The sequence below is a fragment of the Poecilia formosa genome, unplaced genomic scaffold (genome assembly GCF_000485575.1).
Source record: "Poecilia formosa unplaced genomic scaffold, Poecilia_formosa-5.1.2 Scaffold257, whole genome shotgun sequence".
Taxonomy (NCBI): Eukaryota; Metazoa; Chordata; class Actinopteri; order Cyprinodontiformes; family Poeciliidae; genus Poecilia; species Poecilia formosa.
The window spans coordinates 587,345-604,144 of NW_006800196.1; the positions used below are offsets into that span (position 1 = coordinate 587,345).

The 16,800-nt window shown below is 40.0% G+C and overlaps 1 protein-coding gene across 13 annotated transcripts in view; it reads right to left on the reverse strand.

Annotated features, from left to right (window-relative positions):
* Nucleotides 1-1,637: 1,637 nt before the first annotated feature.
* Nucleotides 1,638-16,800, reverse strand: part of fmnl2a (formin-like 2a) — a 56,295-nt gene continuing 41,132 nt past the window's right edge. For 4 of the 13 annotated variants that reach the window (XM_016680816.1, XM_016680811.1, XM_016680810.1 and 1 more), the window contains 18 exons: nt 15,981-16,055; nt 14,559-14,669; nt 14,204-14,353; nt 13,652-13,753; nt 13,054-13,360; nt 12,717-12,911; nt 12,211-12,231; nt 10,276-10,400; nt 9,980-10,182; nt 9,162-9,396; nt 9,010-9,078; nt 8,842-8,922; nt 8,620-8,749; nt 8,373-8,536; nt 8,175-8,276; nt 7,382-7,477; nt 6,975-7,098; nt 1,638-2,341 (listed from right to left, as the gene is read on the reverse strand). In XM_016680816.1, the coding sequence (XP_016536302.1) occupies nt 2,232-2,341; nt 6,975-7,098; nt 7,382-7,477; nt 8,175-8,276; nt 8,373-8,536; nt 8,620-8,749; nt 8,842-8,922; nt 9,010-9,078; nt 9,162-9,396; nt 9,980-10,182; nt 10,276-10,400; nt 12,211-12,231; nt 12,717-12,911; nt 13,054-13,360; nt 13,652-13,753; nt 14,204-14,353; nt 14,559-14,669; nt 15,981-16,055 (2,400 nt within the window). In that variant the 3' untranslated portion in view covers nt 1,638-2,231. Of the gene's footprint in view, nt 2,342-2,716; nt 2,817-4,338; nt 4,460-6,974; nt 7,099-7,381; nt 7,478-8,174; nt 8,277-8,372; nt 8,537-8,619; nt 8,750-8,841; nt 8,923-9,009; nt 9,079-9,161; nt 9,397-9,979; nt 10,183-10,275; nt 10,401-12,210; nt 12,232-12,716; nt 12,912-13,053; nt 13,361-13,651; nt 13,754-14,203; nt 14,354-14,558; nt 14,670-15,980; nt 16,056-16,800 lie in introns of all 13 variants that reach the window. The other 9 variants (XM_016680813.1, XM_016680819.1, XM_016680815.1 and 6 more) reach the window with 6 other exon arrangements.

Genomic DNA, 16,800 nt, shown 5'->3' on the forward strand with positions numbered 1-16,800 from the left:
ATGGTTAGTGTGGCCATTCAGCTGAAATGTGTTAATGCTTTTATATCAGATCAGTTAGCAGTGATGCACCTGCGACCCAAACAAACTCAACGATCCTGTGCCTTCTGTGCAACAGTGAAATATTCTGATTAAAACATACTATTGTGGATTTATGCCTGCATTTGGCTTATTTAAATACACAAAAACTGAAAAACAAACAAAAAAACTATAAGTTAAAATAACATTCAAAGTTGTATAGCACAAGGCAAAGAATACTTGTTTTAACAATATGTACATTATTAACCATCTGACAAAGTAAGTTAAAAAAAAAAAAAGAAATTGTAGAAAAATATCTGTACAGGAAACTTTTGTGTGGTCATGCCTTTAATGACGAACACACGATATGAAAAGCTTCAATGGTTTGTTTCAGTGGTTAAATACTATACATTAAAAATACAGTAAAGTGAGAAGACAGTAGCAACTTATTGTTGAGTTGTATCAAGTTTTATTAAAGTCATTGTGTGGGGTAGTTTAAGAACATGGTAGGAAATGAGTGATGTTGCTTTATATGCTCGTTTAGTTCTCTTAAGGTGTTCCCAATACCACAGAAAAGGCTGTTGATTAAAAACTAAAGCAAATATTTTAAATTGAAGTTAAAGTAGGAACGCTTTTCAGTTAAAAACTACAAAATCCGATTATTTTTCATTGAATATGCCAGCAAATATGCAGTGTCTTGCAAAAGTGTTTGTATCCCAATTCTGACACGTTATTTGGATTTTAAACGATAGATCAACACAAATTAGTGGTCAATTGTGAAATAAAAAAAAAAAACTATGCATAGTTTTTAGATTTTGTGTGTGTGTATATATATATATATATATATATATATATATATATATACACACATATATATATATACACATATATATATATATATATATATATATATATATATATATATATATGTAAAAAAGGCCAGTAACGTCGTCGGAGTGGAGCTGGACTCTGATGGTGGTGTCAGAAAGAAGGACCCTGTCCAAGATGCAGGCCATCTTGGACGAGCCTCATCCACTCCACGACATGCTGGCTGATACAGGAGCACCTTCAGCCAGAGTCTCATTTTGCCAAAGTGCAACACAGAGTGCCACAGAAAGTCGCAAACTTTGTATTTATTACCCAAGTTACTTTATTTCAACAAATAAGCAATTTCCCCTTGGGGATCAATAAAGTATATCTTATTCTATAAAAATTGTGGTGGAAAACCAAAACCCTGAACTCTATCCCCAGTCTGAAACATGGTAGTGGCAGCATTATTGTGTGGGATGCTTTTCTTAAGCAGGGACCGTCTAAAAATTGACACGTTGCACTGCTTGAGACATGCTTCAAAAGACTTGCTGCTAAAGTTAGCTCTACAAAGAATTTGCCTGAGGCACATGAGAGCAAATGCATGCCACACTTTTGAGACTTTTACGTCAAATTCTTTCTAAAGCCATGCTTCAGTGTCCTTCGACTATACACCACTTTGTGTTGATCTAGAACATAAATTCCAAGTAAAAACAAAAAGTTTAACCAGTACAAATACTTTTGCCAGGCGCTGTAGAAAGTACGTAGATGTCTGCAATAAATACAGTTCACATTAGAGTGGTCTATTTTTTTTCCAACATATTTTTTCTTTTTTTTTTTTTTAAAACATATTTTAGTAAAAAATATAGTCTTAAATACATTTTGCTCACTTTCCTCATGCCAGCTCACCCCGATTTATTAAAAGAAGAATGAGATGATTAAAAAGAGGTTTGTGGGGAATGAACGAGAGCACCGGAATGTGTCAAAAGTTAAGAAACAGAGGAAAGGGGCAAAAAAGCCTCCAGTACATCCTAAGGTAGCTTTTCCAGGATAACTCTTTCACATGGCTCCTAAGGCCACTGCATGTCCAGTTTTATATCTTATCAACATTAAAGCCAACTCAAGTTGTATTGCTTATGGGTACCAGGGGGAGTTTGGGGGGATAATTAAAACATTCACACAGAAGATAAAAAAAAAAGATCACAAAACAAAAAAGTTCAGGCACTTGGCTTGATTTCTACGCTAAATTCGATCCCAAACACGTCTCAGTCCTTCATTGTTTGACATTAGCACATGTATAGTCCTCCCGTTGTTTGCTACAAAACATCCGATATCCTTCGTTCTGCATCGGACTTTCCGTCCCACCGTCCATCCACGTTCCTCTCCTGCACATCCTCTGTTTCCCCTCGTCACATGACCACTTCTCCATTGTTCACCGGCCGCAGGTTCTGATCGTCGTAGCGCCTCCTGACGCTCCTCCGCACGGCGTCCGCTCGCCTGTAAGGCTGATTCCTCAAATCTGGCGGAATCAGCGGGGGAAGGGACGGGACAGGAGAGCTTTAAGTCAGGGTGTCATGTCAATGTTTGGATCTTTCATGAGCCCACATGTTCAGGAGTGCTGGTAGCCTAACTTTTCAAAGCAGCATGAGATCTAAGCACACAGAATAAAACAAGTCTGGCTGAGATGGGTTTTTAATAAAGCTCTGCATGAATCCAGAAACTTTTCATACATCTTGTAAATCCAAGATGCATATATTTTTTAATAAAAAAGATTGAAGAAACTACTAAAGAAAGCAAGACTTCTTATATTCAGGCTAAACAGATGGAAAAGACGAACCTAAACAAACAAAAAAATAATATGAAGCAGGAAGGGAGGTAATAAAGAAATGCTTGCCAGGTTCGGGACACATCCACCACTACAGGGGTGCTACTGGAGGACTTCCTTACCCTCAAGTAGACATTTGGAAATTTAGTAATATTATTCTTCTTTAGTTCTGGATGAAGAAAAGACAAAATGACGGTTAAAAATAAGAGGAAGACGTGGGCTGACTGGTGCATGTCAGCTCGACATGTTCACTTTGGCTTTGCAAACCGCTAGAGCAAAGCAGAGAGGCTGCAGGAGGAGAGGCTCAGAGAGGACAGTGCTGGGGGATGTTAACTGGTTGATGGAAGCTCGTTTCATTTCTGTTACTAGACCCAAACTGCTTTAGCAAAGTGGCTACCAGCGAAAAAGGAGACAAGCCCATTTCAAACTTCCAGTTAGGAGCGACTGTAAACAATAAAGAATGGATAAAAACAAACAGGCCAGTTGTTATATTCAGCAGAACCATCACCGCAAACCAACCAAAGCATGCACGCAGCCAAGCACGCACTCACTAACAGCACAGAAAATGGTTCCAGGAGAGTTAGTGCACACGGTTTTACCGAGACAGCATGCAGGATATACAGCGTCTGGTCTCTGTTGTGTGTCTTTCCATCCAAATGTATCCAACATTTTCTCATTACAACCACAAACTTTATTATATTGGGATTTTTTGCAATAAACCAGCAAAAAGTGGTGAAGTGGGTCTTTTTATGGTTATTGGAGTATAGAGGACTGACTATATATGCACATCACACATTTCAGGCTTTACTTATAAAGAAAAAATTAAATTAAATCTGTTATTTTTATTCCACTTCAAAATTGTACTCTACTTAGTGCAAGTCTATCCCATGAAATCCCTCCAGAGTACATTCAAGTTTGTGGTTGTAATGTAAAAAAGTACACTTGAATGAAAAGAATTAAAAGTACTTTTGCAAGGCACAGCAAGAGCACAGAAACTTCCTGACTGAAGAGTGGCCGGTCAGGAGCAAGCGCATTCTAACTACAAGAGCAAGAGTGCATTGTGGGAAAGCAGCAAGGTTAAAGCAAACAGCATGCAACAAACCGTGTAAACAGTGATGATGACATGTGATAAATGAACACACACAATGATTTTACCATTAAAAACATTGGAACACACAAACGAGCAAGTGATAACGCCACAGGCACGTATACATCATAGCATTAGTCATACCTGAGGTGTACATATACGAATACTGTATGTAGTACTGAATATGACAAACTGAGCCGCAACATGCGAGCCATGTTAGATGGATGGCCACCAGATGGCAGCACACTGCCTGACCTGAGTGACGCTAACTGAGGGGAAAAGTTCACTCCTTGGGATGCTGATCTCTCTGTGACATTATGGTTTGCTGTGGTGGGTAACATGATGATGAAAAATACTGACGTCACGCTTCATGCAGGTGGGCCGAGAAGAACCAGCTCCCAAAACACACTGTCATGCTTAGATAAGAAAATCTACACAACACACACTCAAACTTCAGTGAGTGTGTGTGCGTGTGTGTGTGTGTCCCTGGGAAACCACATTGTCCACAGTGTGGGAGTGTAAACGGTTAAGAGGGGGTCGGTGGGAGTGAAGAGGCATGCAAGGAGGGGAAGAACATAAAGAAGAAACATTTTGTTCCAGCAACCTTTAAGAAGAGACAGAGATCTACAAGCTTTAGTAATGGTACTCCTCATTGAGAGCAGGCTCGCAGAAGAACCGAGACCCGCGCTTGGCTGTGCGGGCGGTAAAGGGCACGGTCTTCAGCACTGCATTGAGACAACAGGGAGAATAGCCAGGACACAAATCAGGACAAACACGGCATGAGAAAAGCAGGTCTTCTCTACTGGGTTTAGCAACGGCTAGCACTAAAGCAAGAACCCATCTACAGCAACAGGAACCCTGGAGAAATGAGTCTGGAAGCCAACTCTACAACCCCCATTTTTATTTTGCTAATTATCTTAAACTGCACAGTCTCGTGCAAAAGTAGGCAAATTTGGTTGTAATCTTTTAATGTGATCTTGTTTAACAGTTCTCCAGACCTGATGAATATTTTAAAGTTCTCAGAGTTTGGCTGTCTTTAAACTTGATTTTAGTTCAGTGACTAACCATTTCCATTTGCACTGAGCCAGTTCTGGTTCTGCTGGAGGTTTCTTTCTGCTAAGGGGAAGTTTTTTTGTTTTTTTTTTCTCCTTTATGCTGTTGCTACATGCATTCTCATTATGAGAGATTGCTGCATAGTCAACAATGCAAATGTCCAATATTGTATAGCAACAGGAGTGAATTCTGCAAATCAATGACTTGATGCAATTTGGTGGGTTCCTTTAAATAGCAAACTTAAAATTTTAATAAAGAACTGAACTTGACTGCTCTGTCTGATAATAAGATTAAATTGGGATGTATGTAAATGACTTTACTTTAGAGTGCCTTGGGACAATATTTGTTATGAATTAGAACTGAATAGATAAACTGAAGGGAACTGAACCAATGTTTGTAAAAATAAAAAAGTACTACGCTAATTTTACAAACGTACATAAAAGTGGCTTTTTTCATATTCAAATGCTGCATTTTTTAGCCCAGTTGGGAGTATCTTCTGTCATCCCTTGACAGAATAATATCCTGGGCAACAACCAGATCCAAAACCTCTCTGTGGTCCAAGGAAAAACCTTAAAGAACCGTTAGAAAGCCTGGAGACATATTGATCAGGATCACATTAAAGGATCACAAGATCTGACCCCTTGAATCAAGATACATTGAAATTTGGGATTGCCGTTTAAAACTTCTGCACTTCTGCTGTGAAATCACTAAATGGGCACAAGAATACACTAAAAGAAACTGAACATTGTGAAAGTTTAACATGTAAATGTAAATGGACATTCCCATAATGTTTTCAATGGGAACTGAAAACATTTCCCACTTAAACAGCTGAAGCAACAAAGTTTTATTTTGAAAAGTGGAATGTGTTCCTGTGTGTGGTGCATTAGGTGTTTTAGCTGCATTATTATTTGGATACTTTTTGCATAAAAATGTTTGCATATAGACTAGTTAATCTATAAAAACTAATCTGCTCTAGTATGGATGCAGAAAATAGAACTGCACTCGACCCATTCCTCTTTAGAGAAGAACAATAGTTACACTAAACTGTTGGAAAATCCAAAACATTTCAGGATATTCATTTTTATCCATGATTTTTGTTTTTTCTTTTTTGTCAACATGTTTACATTTAGAACTTAAGCGACAAACTGTGATAAGTAAATTATTTTTGGAAAAGCCTAATAGCTCATATGTTGCAATAGTACTTTAAATTGCCAAATTTGTTAAAAGGCCCTGGTTATATATAAATGCGTTAAATTTAAAAACAAATTGATATATATGAAAACATTTTTAGAATATGTGTTCTTTGTTCATATCCTTGCATTGTTTTTTTTTCTTCCCGTCTTCAATTGAAGTGGAATTGCATCAAAGATCGTCTTGGCCTGAATCCATTTTGGTTGTCAAATAATGTCATTGTGTTCATCTTGCCATTTTATTCTCATTAGATGCACAGATCTGAGATGTTGTGACAGATGTATTTTGTGGAACGCAGATCTGCCAGTTTTAGATACATAAAATTTCTCTTGAAAACTAAAACAGGATTCAGTACACTTTTCTTTTCCTTTTCTCAAATAAAAATGATTTTCTCATAACAAATGTACACAGTTGAGGACTGTCACTCTCTGCATCCTTGAAACTCTATAATGGCAACAAAAATGCTTCAAGTTACGGTGACAGAAAAACGAATTGGTCGTCTCCAATCTCTGGCTGACTGACTGATGCATCTCTAGTCATCAGAAAAAAACATCAATCATTAATAGGAGCCAAATTAGATGCAAAAGTGCTGTTTGTTCCCTTTGAGATATAATACAGAAGCAATGTAAAGCAGCAAATAATTGTTCTTCACACTTCTCCACAGGAAGTTTAATCTCCCCTTGTTATGAAAGTAAACTAAAATTATTGTCTCGATTTGACTGACATCCAGAGAGACGGTCATACCCTCATCCTGCACACGCACAGTACAGATGGTGTTATAAAGCAAAAGTGAAGAAGTTAAGATAAGTCATTATTATCAGGCACCTTTCGGTCGAGAAGCACTGAACCAGCTGCCTCATTTGGCCACAAAAAGAGCTGAAATCATCGTGTTAGTTGGCTTAGAAATCCTTTGTTTCAAGCTGAGGTGACCCTTCATGCAGAGCATTAAGCATGTGTGATTGACTGCAGACTGTAGCCTGGATCCGGTGATGTTACCCGTGATGATGTCCTCGATGGCGCCGTCTTTGCCCTCGTAGACATGCCGGCTGTCCTTCACCTGCTTCCTCCTGAGCTCCTGGATCAGCTCCTGCTGCTGCCGCTTGCTTTTATGGGAGGGAGACTGCGGGAACACGCACACAACAAGGTTTCACCACCAACGAGCTTCTCTTCTCCCACATCACATCCCTTCATCATGCAAGTTAATTGAACAGTCACTAATCCTGACTGATGTTCCTCAGCAGGGATTCTCCTCTTGGAGCTAAATACAACCGTGCCCAGCAGGTGGTCTGCGCTCGACTAATCCTCCAGACGGGAATATGGAGGAAGTGGACCTGGATTTCCCTTCTGGTCATTGTGATCCTAAGGGGGAGGAAGCAAAGAAGTTCAGAGAAAGATTAACTCACCTTCTGGTCTTCCTCCATCATAGCCTCCTGTTCTAGAAGTTTCTCCATCATGAGCTGCTCCTGCCGCTTCTTCTGCTCATTGTCCTCCTCCGCTTGCTGAGAAGCCACCGATTTAAAAAAAAACAAAAAAAAAAACATTTACAAATTCACATCTTACTCTAGGTATTTTAGATTTAATCAGTGCGGGAAGATCATTAACACAGCATTTCTAAAAGCTTTCTGTTTCATCCAGTATTTTAATGATCAGCAGAAATCAGCATTTTCTAAATTAAGTTCATTTTAAGCTCTCCAGGGGGCGCAATTGACCTTTTCTCAGATGCTGTACATTTTTATTTGCAAAATAGTTCGAGCTCAAATCAACCTTATGTTTCTTTGTTTTGTTTTTTTCGAAGAGTTTTAAGTTTTGCAAAAGTATTCATTCAAAACATAGCTCTTCTTGAAACTTCAACAAAGCTTTATCTCTGACAGGTCTGCCATATTTTCTGTCTTCATGACCTTCTTTGTTGACTAAAATGTTTTTTTTTTCCACCGACAAACACCTCAGTATTCACAGAACTGCTAGCTTTTGTACTGACATTAATTAACACACTGCTGGACTCCGTTTACCAATTATTTGACTTCTGGAGGCGATTAGTTGCACTGGATTTCTTTTTCAGTTGTCAGAATAAAGGGGGTTGAACAGAAATACACACATTTTTTGATTTCATTGGTGAAAACCGTGTATCCCTTTTCCTTCACCACACAAATTTGTTTTACTATTAGATAAAACCACTGAAGTTTCCAACCAACTCACCCTGTAGGCTTTCACAAATCGCACAAACACCGGGAAGAAAACAGACGGCGGCGTTGTCTTAGAGTTCTCTCCAAAGAACTTCACAGCCTCATCAAAGGCATCCTTTTTTTTTTTTGAAGATGGGGAAACAAAATGCAGCTTCAGCGATTAAATATTCAGTCACTGAGAGAAAGGTTTTTCTCCGTTATTCAGCGTTACCTGTGCAATTTTGGCATCATCCTGCAACTTTTTCAGCTTGCTCTCGTTGTGTGTGATGAAGTCTTTCAGCATGGTGTTGTGACCGTGCATGCTGTACTCTCTCCTGGTCAGCTCCATGCCTCTATGCAGCTCCTTAACGTCCAGCAGGACATTCTCCAGCGACACTGTGAGCACACGGGGAACATTACGCCACAGGATCGCACAAAACATGGAAATGTTTGGTTAACGGATAAAAATTTACACCCACCTGCTGCTGCCTTTTCAACATAGTGCAACTCGTTGTGGAACAGAGACACTTGTGGGTATTTCTCTTTGACCACGTTGGCGATGTAGTGCAGCAAGGTCATTTTCCGGTCCGTTGACTTCGTATCAAGAAGCTGAGGGGGGCGGGGGGGGAATAGAAATATTATGTTTTAACAAAAGAAAAAGTGAGGACGTGTAACTTTAACAGTCTTCAAAAGCAGCTTACCAAATCTAAACTCTGCAGCTTGAATCCATACACTGCTCCTCTTTTGCTGCTGTTCATGTAGTTTCCAAGTGCCAAAATAATCTGCAGCGTAGGTAAACAGGGATCACAAAACTAAATCCTCCATGTGCAGGACAGCACACTCTGCTAATACAAAATATCACCAGTTACCTCTAAAATCTTCTTCAACTTCTGAGACGACTTGATGGACACAGACGCCGCAATGACGGCATGAAGTTGCTGCAGACAAGCAAAGTTTGACGCATCAATTTCACGACTCGGCAGCAAACGACAAATATCGAGTGGGAGACTCTCTTAATCACCGGCGTGAGCATCTGCACGCTTTCGCTGAAGTTTCCGATGAAGGCCATGATGGTCATCTTCTGCATGAGCTGCTCGATCTTGCTGAACTGCATCATGAAGCGGTCCTCGTCGGTCAGGCTCTCCAGAGGCTTGCGCTCCTTCTCGAACTGCCGCAGGATTTTGACCTCGTTCTCGGTGGGCTGGAAGCGCATCAGGCACTCCACAAAATCCACTGGCAGAGTCCGCAGGTCGAATCTGAAAGAGATACAGGGGGGAATGGGGGGTGGAGATGAGGACCACGTCCAACAGAGGCACGAGGTAAAGAATGGGACTTCACTTTGGTAAAATGTAGCACATCTACACTTTAATCTAGACATTTTGTTTTATATCTGATTTCCAACTCTTAGTTTGTAACTTACTATTTATATTTTCTCCGTTTCATCTCTGATTTGAATTTGTCATCTTGTAATGATGTCATTTCTTTTTGCTTTTTTTATTTTAATCTTAAAATGACCTGCATTGGCAAAAATATGTTTTTTATGATGAAAAAGTTACTCTGTACCCAAGTAGCCTTTTTTTTTTAACCAAATATATCTTTACCCTACTACAAGAACAACTACTTTTCACTTGCGTTAGAAATATATTGAAGTCATTTTGAACTGAATGACGGATTAACTGTGGAATTCCAAACATTTCCTTTTTTTCCCATACTTCTTTTGAAAGAAGAATGGATTTTTCCAAGACTGCACATGAACCCTTTTATATGCTTTGTTATTTCACAGATACTGTTTCTAAATCAGATAGATGCAAAATAAACAAGCAAATGTCGGAGGCTTACAGCTGAATGGCCTTGCAGATCTCCTCGGTCGTCTTGCCCACTTTCCTCAGAGTGATAGCCAGGTTCTTTGCCCTGTTGGAGTCCAGCAGGGCCACCTTGTTGGGTCCCTTGTGAGTGACCTTCTGCTTGTTCGTGGTGAGGTCGATGGATGGGCCCTGAGCTTTGGTCTTAAACATCTCCTCAAACTCATCAACATTCAGGTCCTAAAAGACACCAGAGGTTTTATTTATTTATTTATTTTATTAGGATAGGAAGCAGGTCGAAACAGAGACCCTGTTCTGAGTGCGGGCCTTTACCTCGAGTATCCTCTCGTCGTCGATCTCGTTGAAGACGGTCCCGTTGATCTGATTTGGTTTCAGGGCGACCCAGTTGAAGACAGGCATGCGGAACTTTGTCTTGATGGGTTTCTTGATCTTAACAGCTAAATGACACAAAGGGAAATTAAAAATATGTCTTGATCGACTATAAGGGTCCATAAGAACGTAGCCACACACATGCAGGAGACGGGATCTATAACAAGAAACATCTGATTTCTGAAAACATTCATTTTGAACACTTCAAATGTTTTAGCAGAGAACACAGATGTCCATCGATTAAAACAGGATGGTTTCCTTCTTCTCTTTATTCAAGCTGAGCCTCCTGGCAGAGGAACATGGCCAAAGGCTATATCTGTTCACTAAATTGTGCATATGGTCCAGGATTACTCGCCAGGCCTGGGGTCAAACTATTTGCTGTGCAGATTAAAGCTATTTGTAGCGACAAGAGCTGCTCCATTGAACCTGAACGTTGAGGCGGCGTCCTGCATCGCCGTGCCGACAAGGTGTCAGCAGCGACGCAGTGAGAGATAAGGCCATCATGGGAAAGGCAAACAGCATTCCAGCTACACACGATTCCCATCAACTTAACCATCTGCGTGCCACAGCAGCTCAATGAGTATCGGCATGCAACAAACTTGTTTTTAAGATTGTGACACGTCATTCATACAAAACGTCAGACGGTCAAAGTACTACAGTCAAGAGTGAAGCAAAACCATTCACAAGTTTTGAATGTGGTATTTTCTTTTTTTTTTTAAAGGGTTCACAGCGGATCTTCCAGGCATCTGGACTCACTGTTTACAGTCAGGAGTACCTAACATTTTTCTCAGGTGCATCAGCGCAAAAGTTACTGCTGCATTTAACGTAGCAGTTTTACAGGTTCGCTTTGTGATTTTGTGCTTAATCACTGCCCATTAGGGCAATATTAACTTGTAAATCATTAATTAACAATCTAGTAAACAAAGTTCTTTACTTGAAGTGAAATTGGCATCTTCTTAGAAAACTGTCAAGTGTGCTGGTGAGCTGAAATTTTAATTTAAAAACATCTCAAAAACAAAAAACAGATGCATGAAAGCATGAAATAAAAAATTTCTAAACACCTTCTGAACATCTCAAAGCGAACATTTCATTATGTGCTCTATCAGCATTTCAGTTGGAAATGTTTTGTACAAGAGCCAATCACTACTGACCACTTACCAGACATGGCCTTCCTAAACCTTTCCCAGTAAAATGCATTTTTTTTTTATTATTATCAGTTTTAATGTATCTTAACAAGGAAAACTGGTCAAGCCACTGTCTTCAAAATCTATACACTTTTGTCTTAATCTTATGCCATCTTCAGACTTGACATAACCTTGAGGTTGATGGCTCCAAGTTGCAGAACTGGTAATGAGTTTCTGACGGCTCAGAACTCAACTAGTCTATATTTTCTCTGCTCATCCTGCTACATCCACTGAGTTTATCTGCGACTGGTTGAACTGGCGCGGCCTTAATTTCTATTTATTTTTTTTTAGTTGTACCACTGAGAAATGTGGTTGCACTCTAGAGCCCTACATCATTATGTAAAGCATCTTGTGAAGATGCCCATATGTTATGTTATTACAACCACAAACTATTTGTATTTCATCGAGCAGCTGGAAGGGAAATTCAGCATTTTTTTCAGTTTTTTTGTCTTCTCAAATAAAAACTTGTGTGAGCTATACATTTGTCCACAACACTTCAGAGACGGTACTTTGTACAACCACCTCTTGCTGAAATTACAGCTAAAAGTAATTTCAACAGGGGTGTCTCTACCTGTCTGATACCACATTTAAAACCAATGAGAAACTACCACGGGGGGGGGGGGAAATACGTGTATGACATGGTTAAGGGGTGTGGAGGGAAAACACGACATTGAATTCGACAGCAAGAACCTACAGAAAAGCTTGATGGGTCCCTCTGGTTGGCGGGGAAGGAAAACAATTCAGAGACAGGTTAGCATAACGGCCGGGAACAGTGGCAATGTTTACATGAGCGTCAGTAAGCTAAGGCAAGAGTTTTCAATTCGTAGGTTTCAGTTTTCACAGGCCAACAAAGTCAGCTTACTCATACACATGTACGTACAGATCTTACAGGTTTATCTGCATACTGAGTTCATCCAAAGTGTTATCGTTATTTAACCTGAACACACCTGAAGCTGTGAACGTGGGACGCACCATTAAAAAAAAAAAAAAAAACCCTAAAAGAAATGAGACATCTAACTCAAGACTTAACAGTTCAGAGAGGGGATAACTTAGGAGATCGAACAAAATGTTTTCATGTTTTCATTTAATCTTTCATTTAAAAGTCCAACAAAGCTCATGAATCTTACATTCCTGTTAATTTAATTGAGAAATATGTTTTTGCTATATTGATATGAAAACCAAAGGATAAATTAACCTCACCTGCCAATCCTGAATTCATGATCACAGTGGGCGTCCCACATCCGGGAAGCGGGGGCGCCATAGGTGGAGGTGGAGGAGGCAGAGGGGCAGAAGTCTCTGACGGGAGGCCGGGGGGCGGCGGTGGCGGTGGAGGGGGTGGCGGCGGTGGGGGTGGGGCAGCTGCAGCGGGAATTTCCATCGATGGTCCATTTGGCACTGGGAGAGACAACGAGGGATTAATATGAACCATTTGTTTTCCTCAAACATTTTAAGGACGAAAATGACTTTTCTAAACCACTTTTTACTCATTTGGGTTTTCAATATTTGAGGCACGCAACTGATCTGTTTATAAACCTACATTGCCCGTTGACTGGCAGCGGAGGAGGTGGAGGAGGGGGAGCAGGTACAGCAGACATGCCTCCTGCGACTCCTGCAGCCGTCCCGTTTGCCCCCACCATGGCACCCGGCAGACCCTCCATCCCGGGCAGCGAAGAAGGCAGGATTGAGATGTCTCCATCTCCCTTTTTCTGGATCCGGATGGTCCCCTGCTTTTCCAGCTCGTGGATCTTCTTCTCCAGCTTACTCTGGCGCTGGATAGCCTCATCCTTCTCCTTAAGCATCTGCCTCAGCGAGTGAATCTGCGAGGTGGAGTCTTTATAGACTTCCTGCATGGCGACGGAAAGGGAAAAAGAAGAGCTAGCGATGTTAGGAAGTCAAACTGGCTACAGTGTGCTGTAATCTAATACACCTTATTTTTTCATCTGTAAAAAATGTAAAATGCATGCATCCTGCTCTTTCCATTTTTTGTGTTGGCCTATTAAAATACAAGTAGATTGTGGTTGTAACCTGGGGCTATCAATCCTTTTGCAGGGAAATGTAGCAGTGTATGCACCATACTTCCAACAAGTATTGAAGATTTAAGTAAAAAAAAAAAAAATGTTGGAGTAAGAACTGACTTTAATGGCTTCAAGTTCCTTGTTCCTCGTCATCAGCTGTTTTTCCAGCTCCACAATCTTGGCCATGGCTTCATTCTCCATGTCCTGCAGCTTCTCTGTCATCTATGAGAGTGAAAGGGGGCAAAGGTCACAGATGAACATGTTGCAGAGACAATATCCAACTCAAACAAGGTCATGGAGGGCAGCGATGTAACGCATTGATCATGTTCATGTCTTCATAAGTTAGAAATCTTCAGGAGATTAATGTTTTGCAGATACACCAGTTTGCTATGACGGAAAACATTATAATGAGCATTTAACCTTTTCCAATAGACCAATCAAATCATGCAGCAAATTTGTGCTAGATGTCTGAGCATTAACTCAAGATTCACTGTGTCGTTCAGTATCAACTCAAAGACACTGCTGAACGACATTACGTTGCACAAGTTCACATAGGAGCATATAAAAATGTCAGTGCAACTTACAAAAGAAGCATGTATAATAAACAAATAAATAAATAAATGTTGATTTTTTTTATATATATATAATAAAATAACACTTGTGGGTTCTCACGTGCGACATGTTCTCCTCCAGCTCCTCCACTCGCTCCAGGGCAGCATTTTTGGTCTCTGCATCCTCAAGCAGCGCTCCAACGTCAAACACGTTATCCAGGTAGGCCTGGATCTGAACCTGGAGCTTATCGCTCTCTGTGTGCTTCAGTTTCTGTAAAACAGACAGAAAAATAGTGACTAAAGTCCACTTTCTTTCCCAGGGACTGCAGCAATCTCACATATGCAGGTTTGCAAAACCCAAAAAACTGAAAAGCCTTTATTGATGGCTTCTCTATGCTGGACATCTCAGGGGTGCAGTAACTGAGGACTTTTAGCTGGGAATACTCAGAAGGAGTTCTGTGTAAATCTCAACTCACGTCCAAGTAGTCGTCCAAGCCCAGCTTGGTGAAGTCGTACTGTAGGTGAACTCTAAAGTTCATGTCCTCCACTGAGTGCACAACAATGTTGATGAACTGCATACATGCAACCTGAAGAACGTGAAGAGACGAGCAGAAGAGTCAGTTAAACAGCATTTTTTTAATTAGCAGAGATAAGTTCAAATTGAAGACAAATAATGCTACACAATTTGATTTGCGCTCATTATTCTGATTTCCAGTAGAAGATTCTGACAGTGTAACAATGCTGAGTAAAAGTAGCACACATGGTATTTCACTTTCAAGACAAGAATGCCTAACATAATCTAATTGATGTAAATAAGAAAGCTACTACCATTCTCATATTTGGACAAATTTGGTTGTGGTCTGTTAAATATGTATAAGATTCTGAAAATAAATTCACACTTTATAACAGATACTGACTCTCTAAGGGAAAAAAAAAAAGATTGCACTTTGTACAACCCCCTTTTGCCAAAAAGACAGTACTTTGTGTTCTCCCATAACATTGCACGGGATAAGACGATACATTATCCTGTCTACAGATCTATTGACAAATCATTTCTCTTGCAGATTCTTGCTGCTTTTTATTGCAAAAAGTCCATGAACTCCAACAAGTTTGGGTTTTATGGTTTGGATGCAAATATTCCACCCTATGATGCCGAAGTGGAACAGGTAAATAGTACGATAATTATGTCAGTAAGAGATCAATCAATCAAAATTAAATAAATAGAAATTATGTGCAGCTTCCTGTTCTGCTGTCATCATTTATGTCAGTTAATCCTGGGTTGAATCTGACGCCACAACAAGTTCTATCAGCTGGAGTGTTTCTGTAAGCGATGGAGGGAGACAAACTTGCCAGACGTCTGACAGACAGACACAATATCGACTGGTTTTCACTTTATCAGTCAGGCTGGACTCTTACAAATACAGAGACAGCTAAATGTTTATCTCAAAATTGGAAAGAAAGGTTGTTTATTCAATGTTTAGTCTAACAAGAGGATATCTGCAGTGCTGTTCGAAATGTTTAAATAGGTGTAGGTGTGAACACTTTTTTTTTTACTTTAATTCAGTCACTATCTGTTCTCCTTGTTGCTTTTTGTGGGCCCGTCTCGTCCACTAAATGATTCAACCTGTGGATCTCACATTTATTTTACTTTTCTTAAAAAAAAGAAAATCTATTTCCAGTAATTACTTTCAAAAAGTGAAATTTGTCCATCGTGAAATATTTCAAGAATTTATTTCTGCTGACATGATGTTCTCCAGCAGGAAGACCCTGACATATCCCCCCATAAGGAAGGTAAACCACAAAAGGCTATTGCTAGGGAAGTTGTTTGGTCACAGAGTGCTGCATCAACTCATCTGTATGTTATGCATCTGTATAATAATGAGTTTATTTGAATTCACCATGAAGTCAATGTTGTTGTCTTCATTCTTGAAGTACTCCATAAGCTTCTCAAACCGCTGCGTCTCCACGCATACCTGCAACGCAAAAGAGTGCGTGAAATTAGTGACCGGTGTTATTATGAAACCATAATCATAAACTTAGCAAGAAAGAGTAAAACGTAAGACTCAAGATTTTAGCAGCTGCTGCATCATATGAACCACCAGTACGAGTGAAAAAACACCCATCAAACAGTCTGATGATAAACTGTTCTCAGTCTTCAAAGTGATTACTGCTGAGCTAAATTATTCATACACGCCTGTTTTAATCCTATTTACAGCAGACGCTGTATACTTTTTGCAAACTTTACCTAAGAAATGCAGTGTTTTTGTGGCAAAAAACCCTATTTAAAGTAGAACTAGACATCCAGAAAGACGTAAAAATGGGGTAGAGTGATGTTTGGCTGATCAGAAAGGTCATTGGGAGGGTAGCGAGGCAGACTGGGACAGAGTATAATAAAGAATTCAGTAGAAATAGGAAGTGTGGTTATTTAAAAACCTCAAGCTTCTGCCTGCAGCCAGTTCTTTGTAGCTGCAAATCATCTCCAGTAAAATAAAGCTAACTCCGCTGCCTAATTATGAAAAAAATAAATTAAAAAAAATCTCCCAAAATCTGTGACCCTGCTGCTGCGGTTTCACACCATCAGAAACATTTCTCAGCCTCCGTCTCATTAGGTGAGCTCTTCTCTCGCTCTAATGCCACGGTCGCTGAAAGCGCCACACTCAATATTTAATTCAGAGGTGTAAATATTACATAAACTGCGCTCGCTCTATGCTCGTAAGA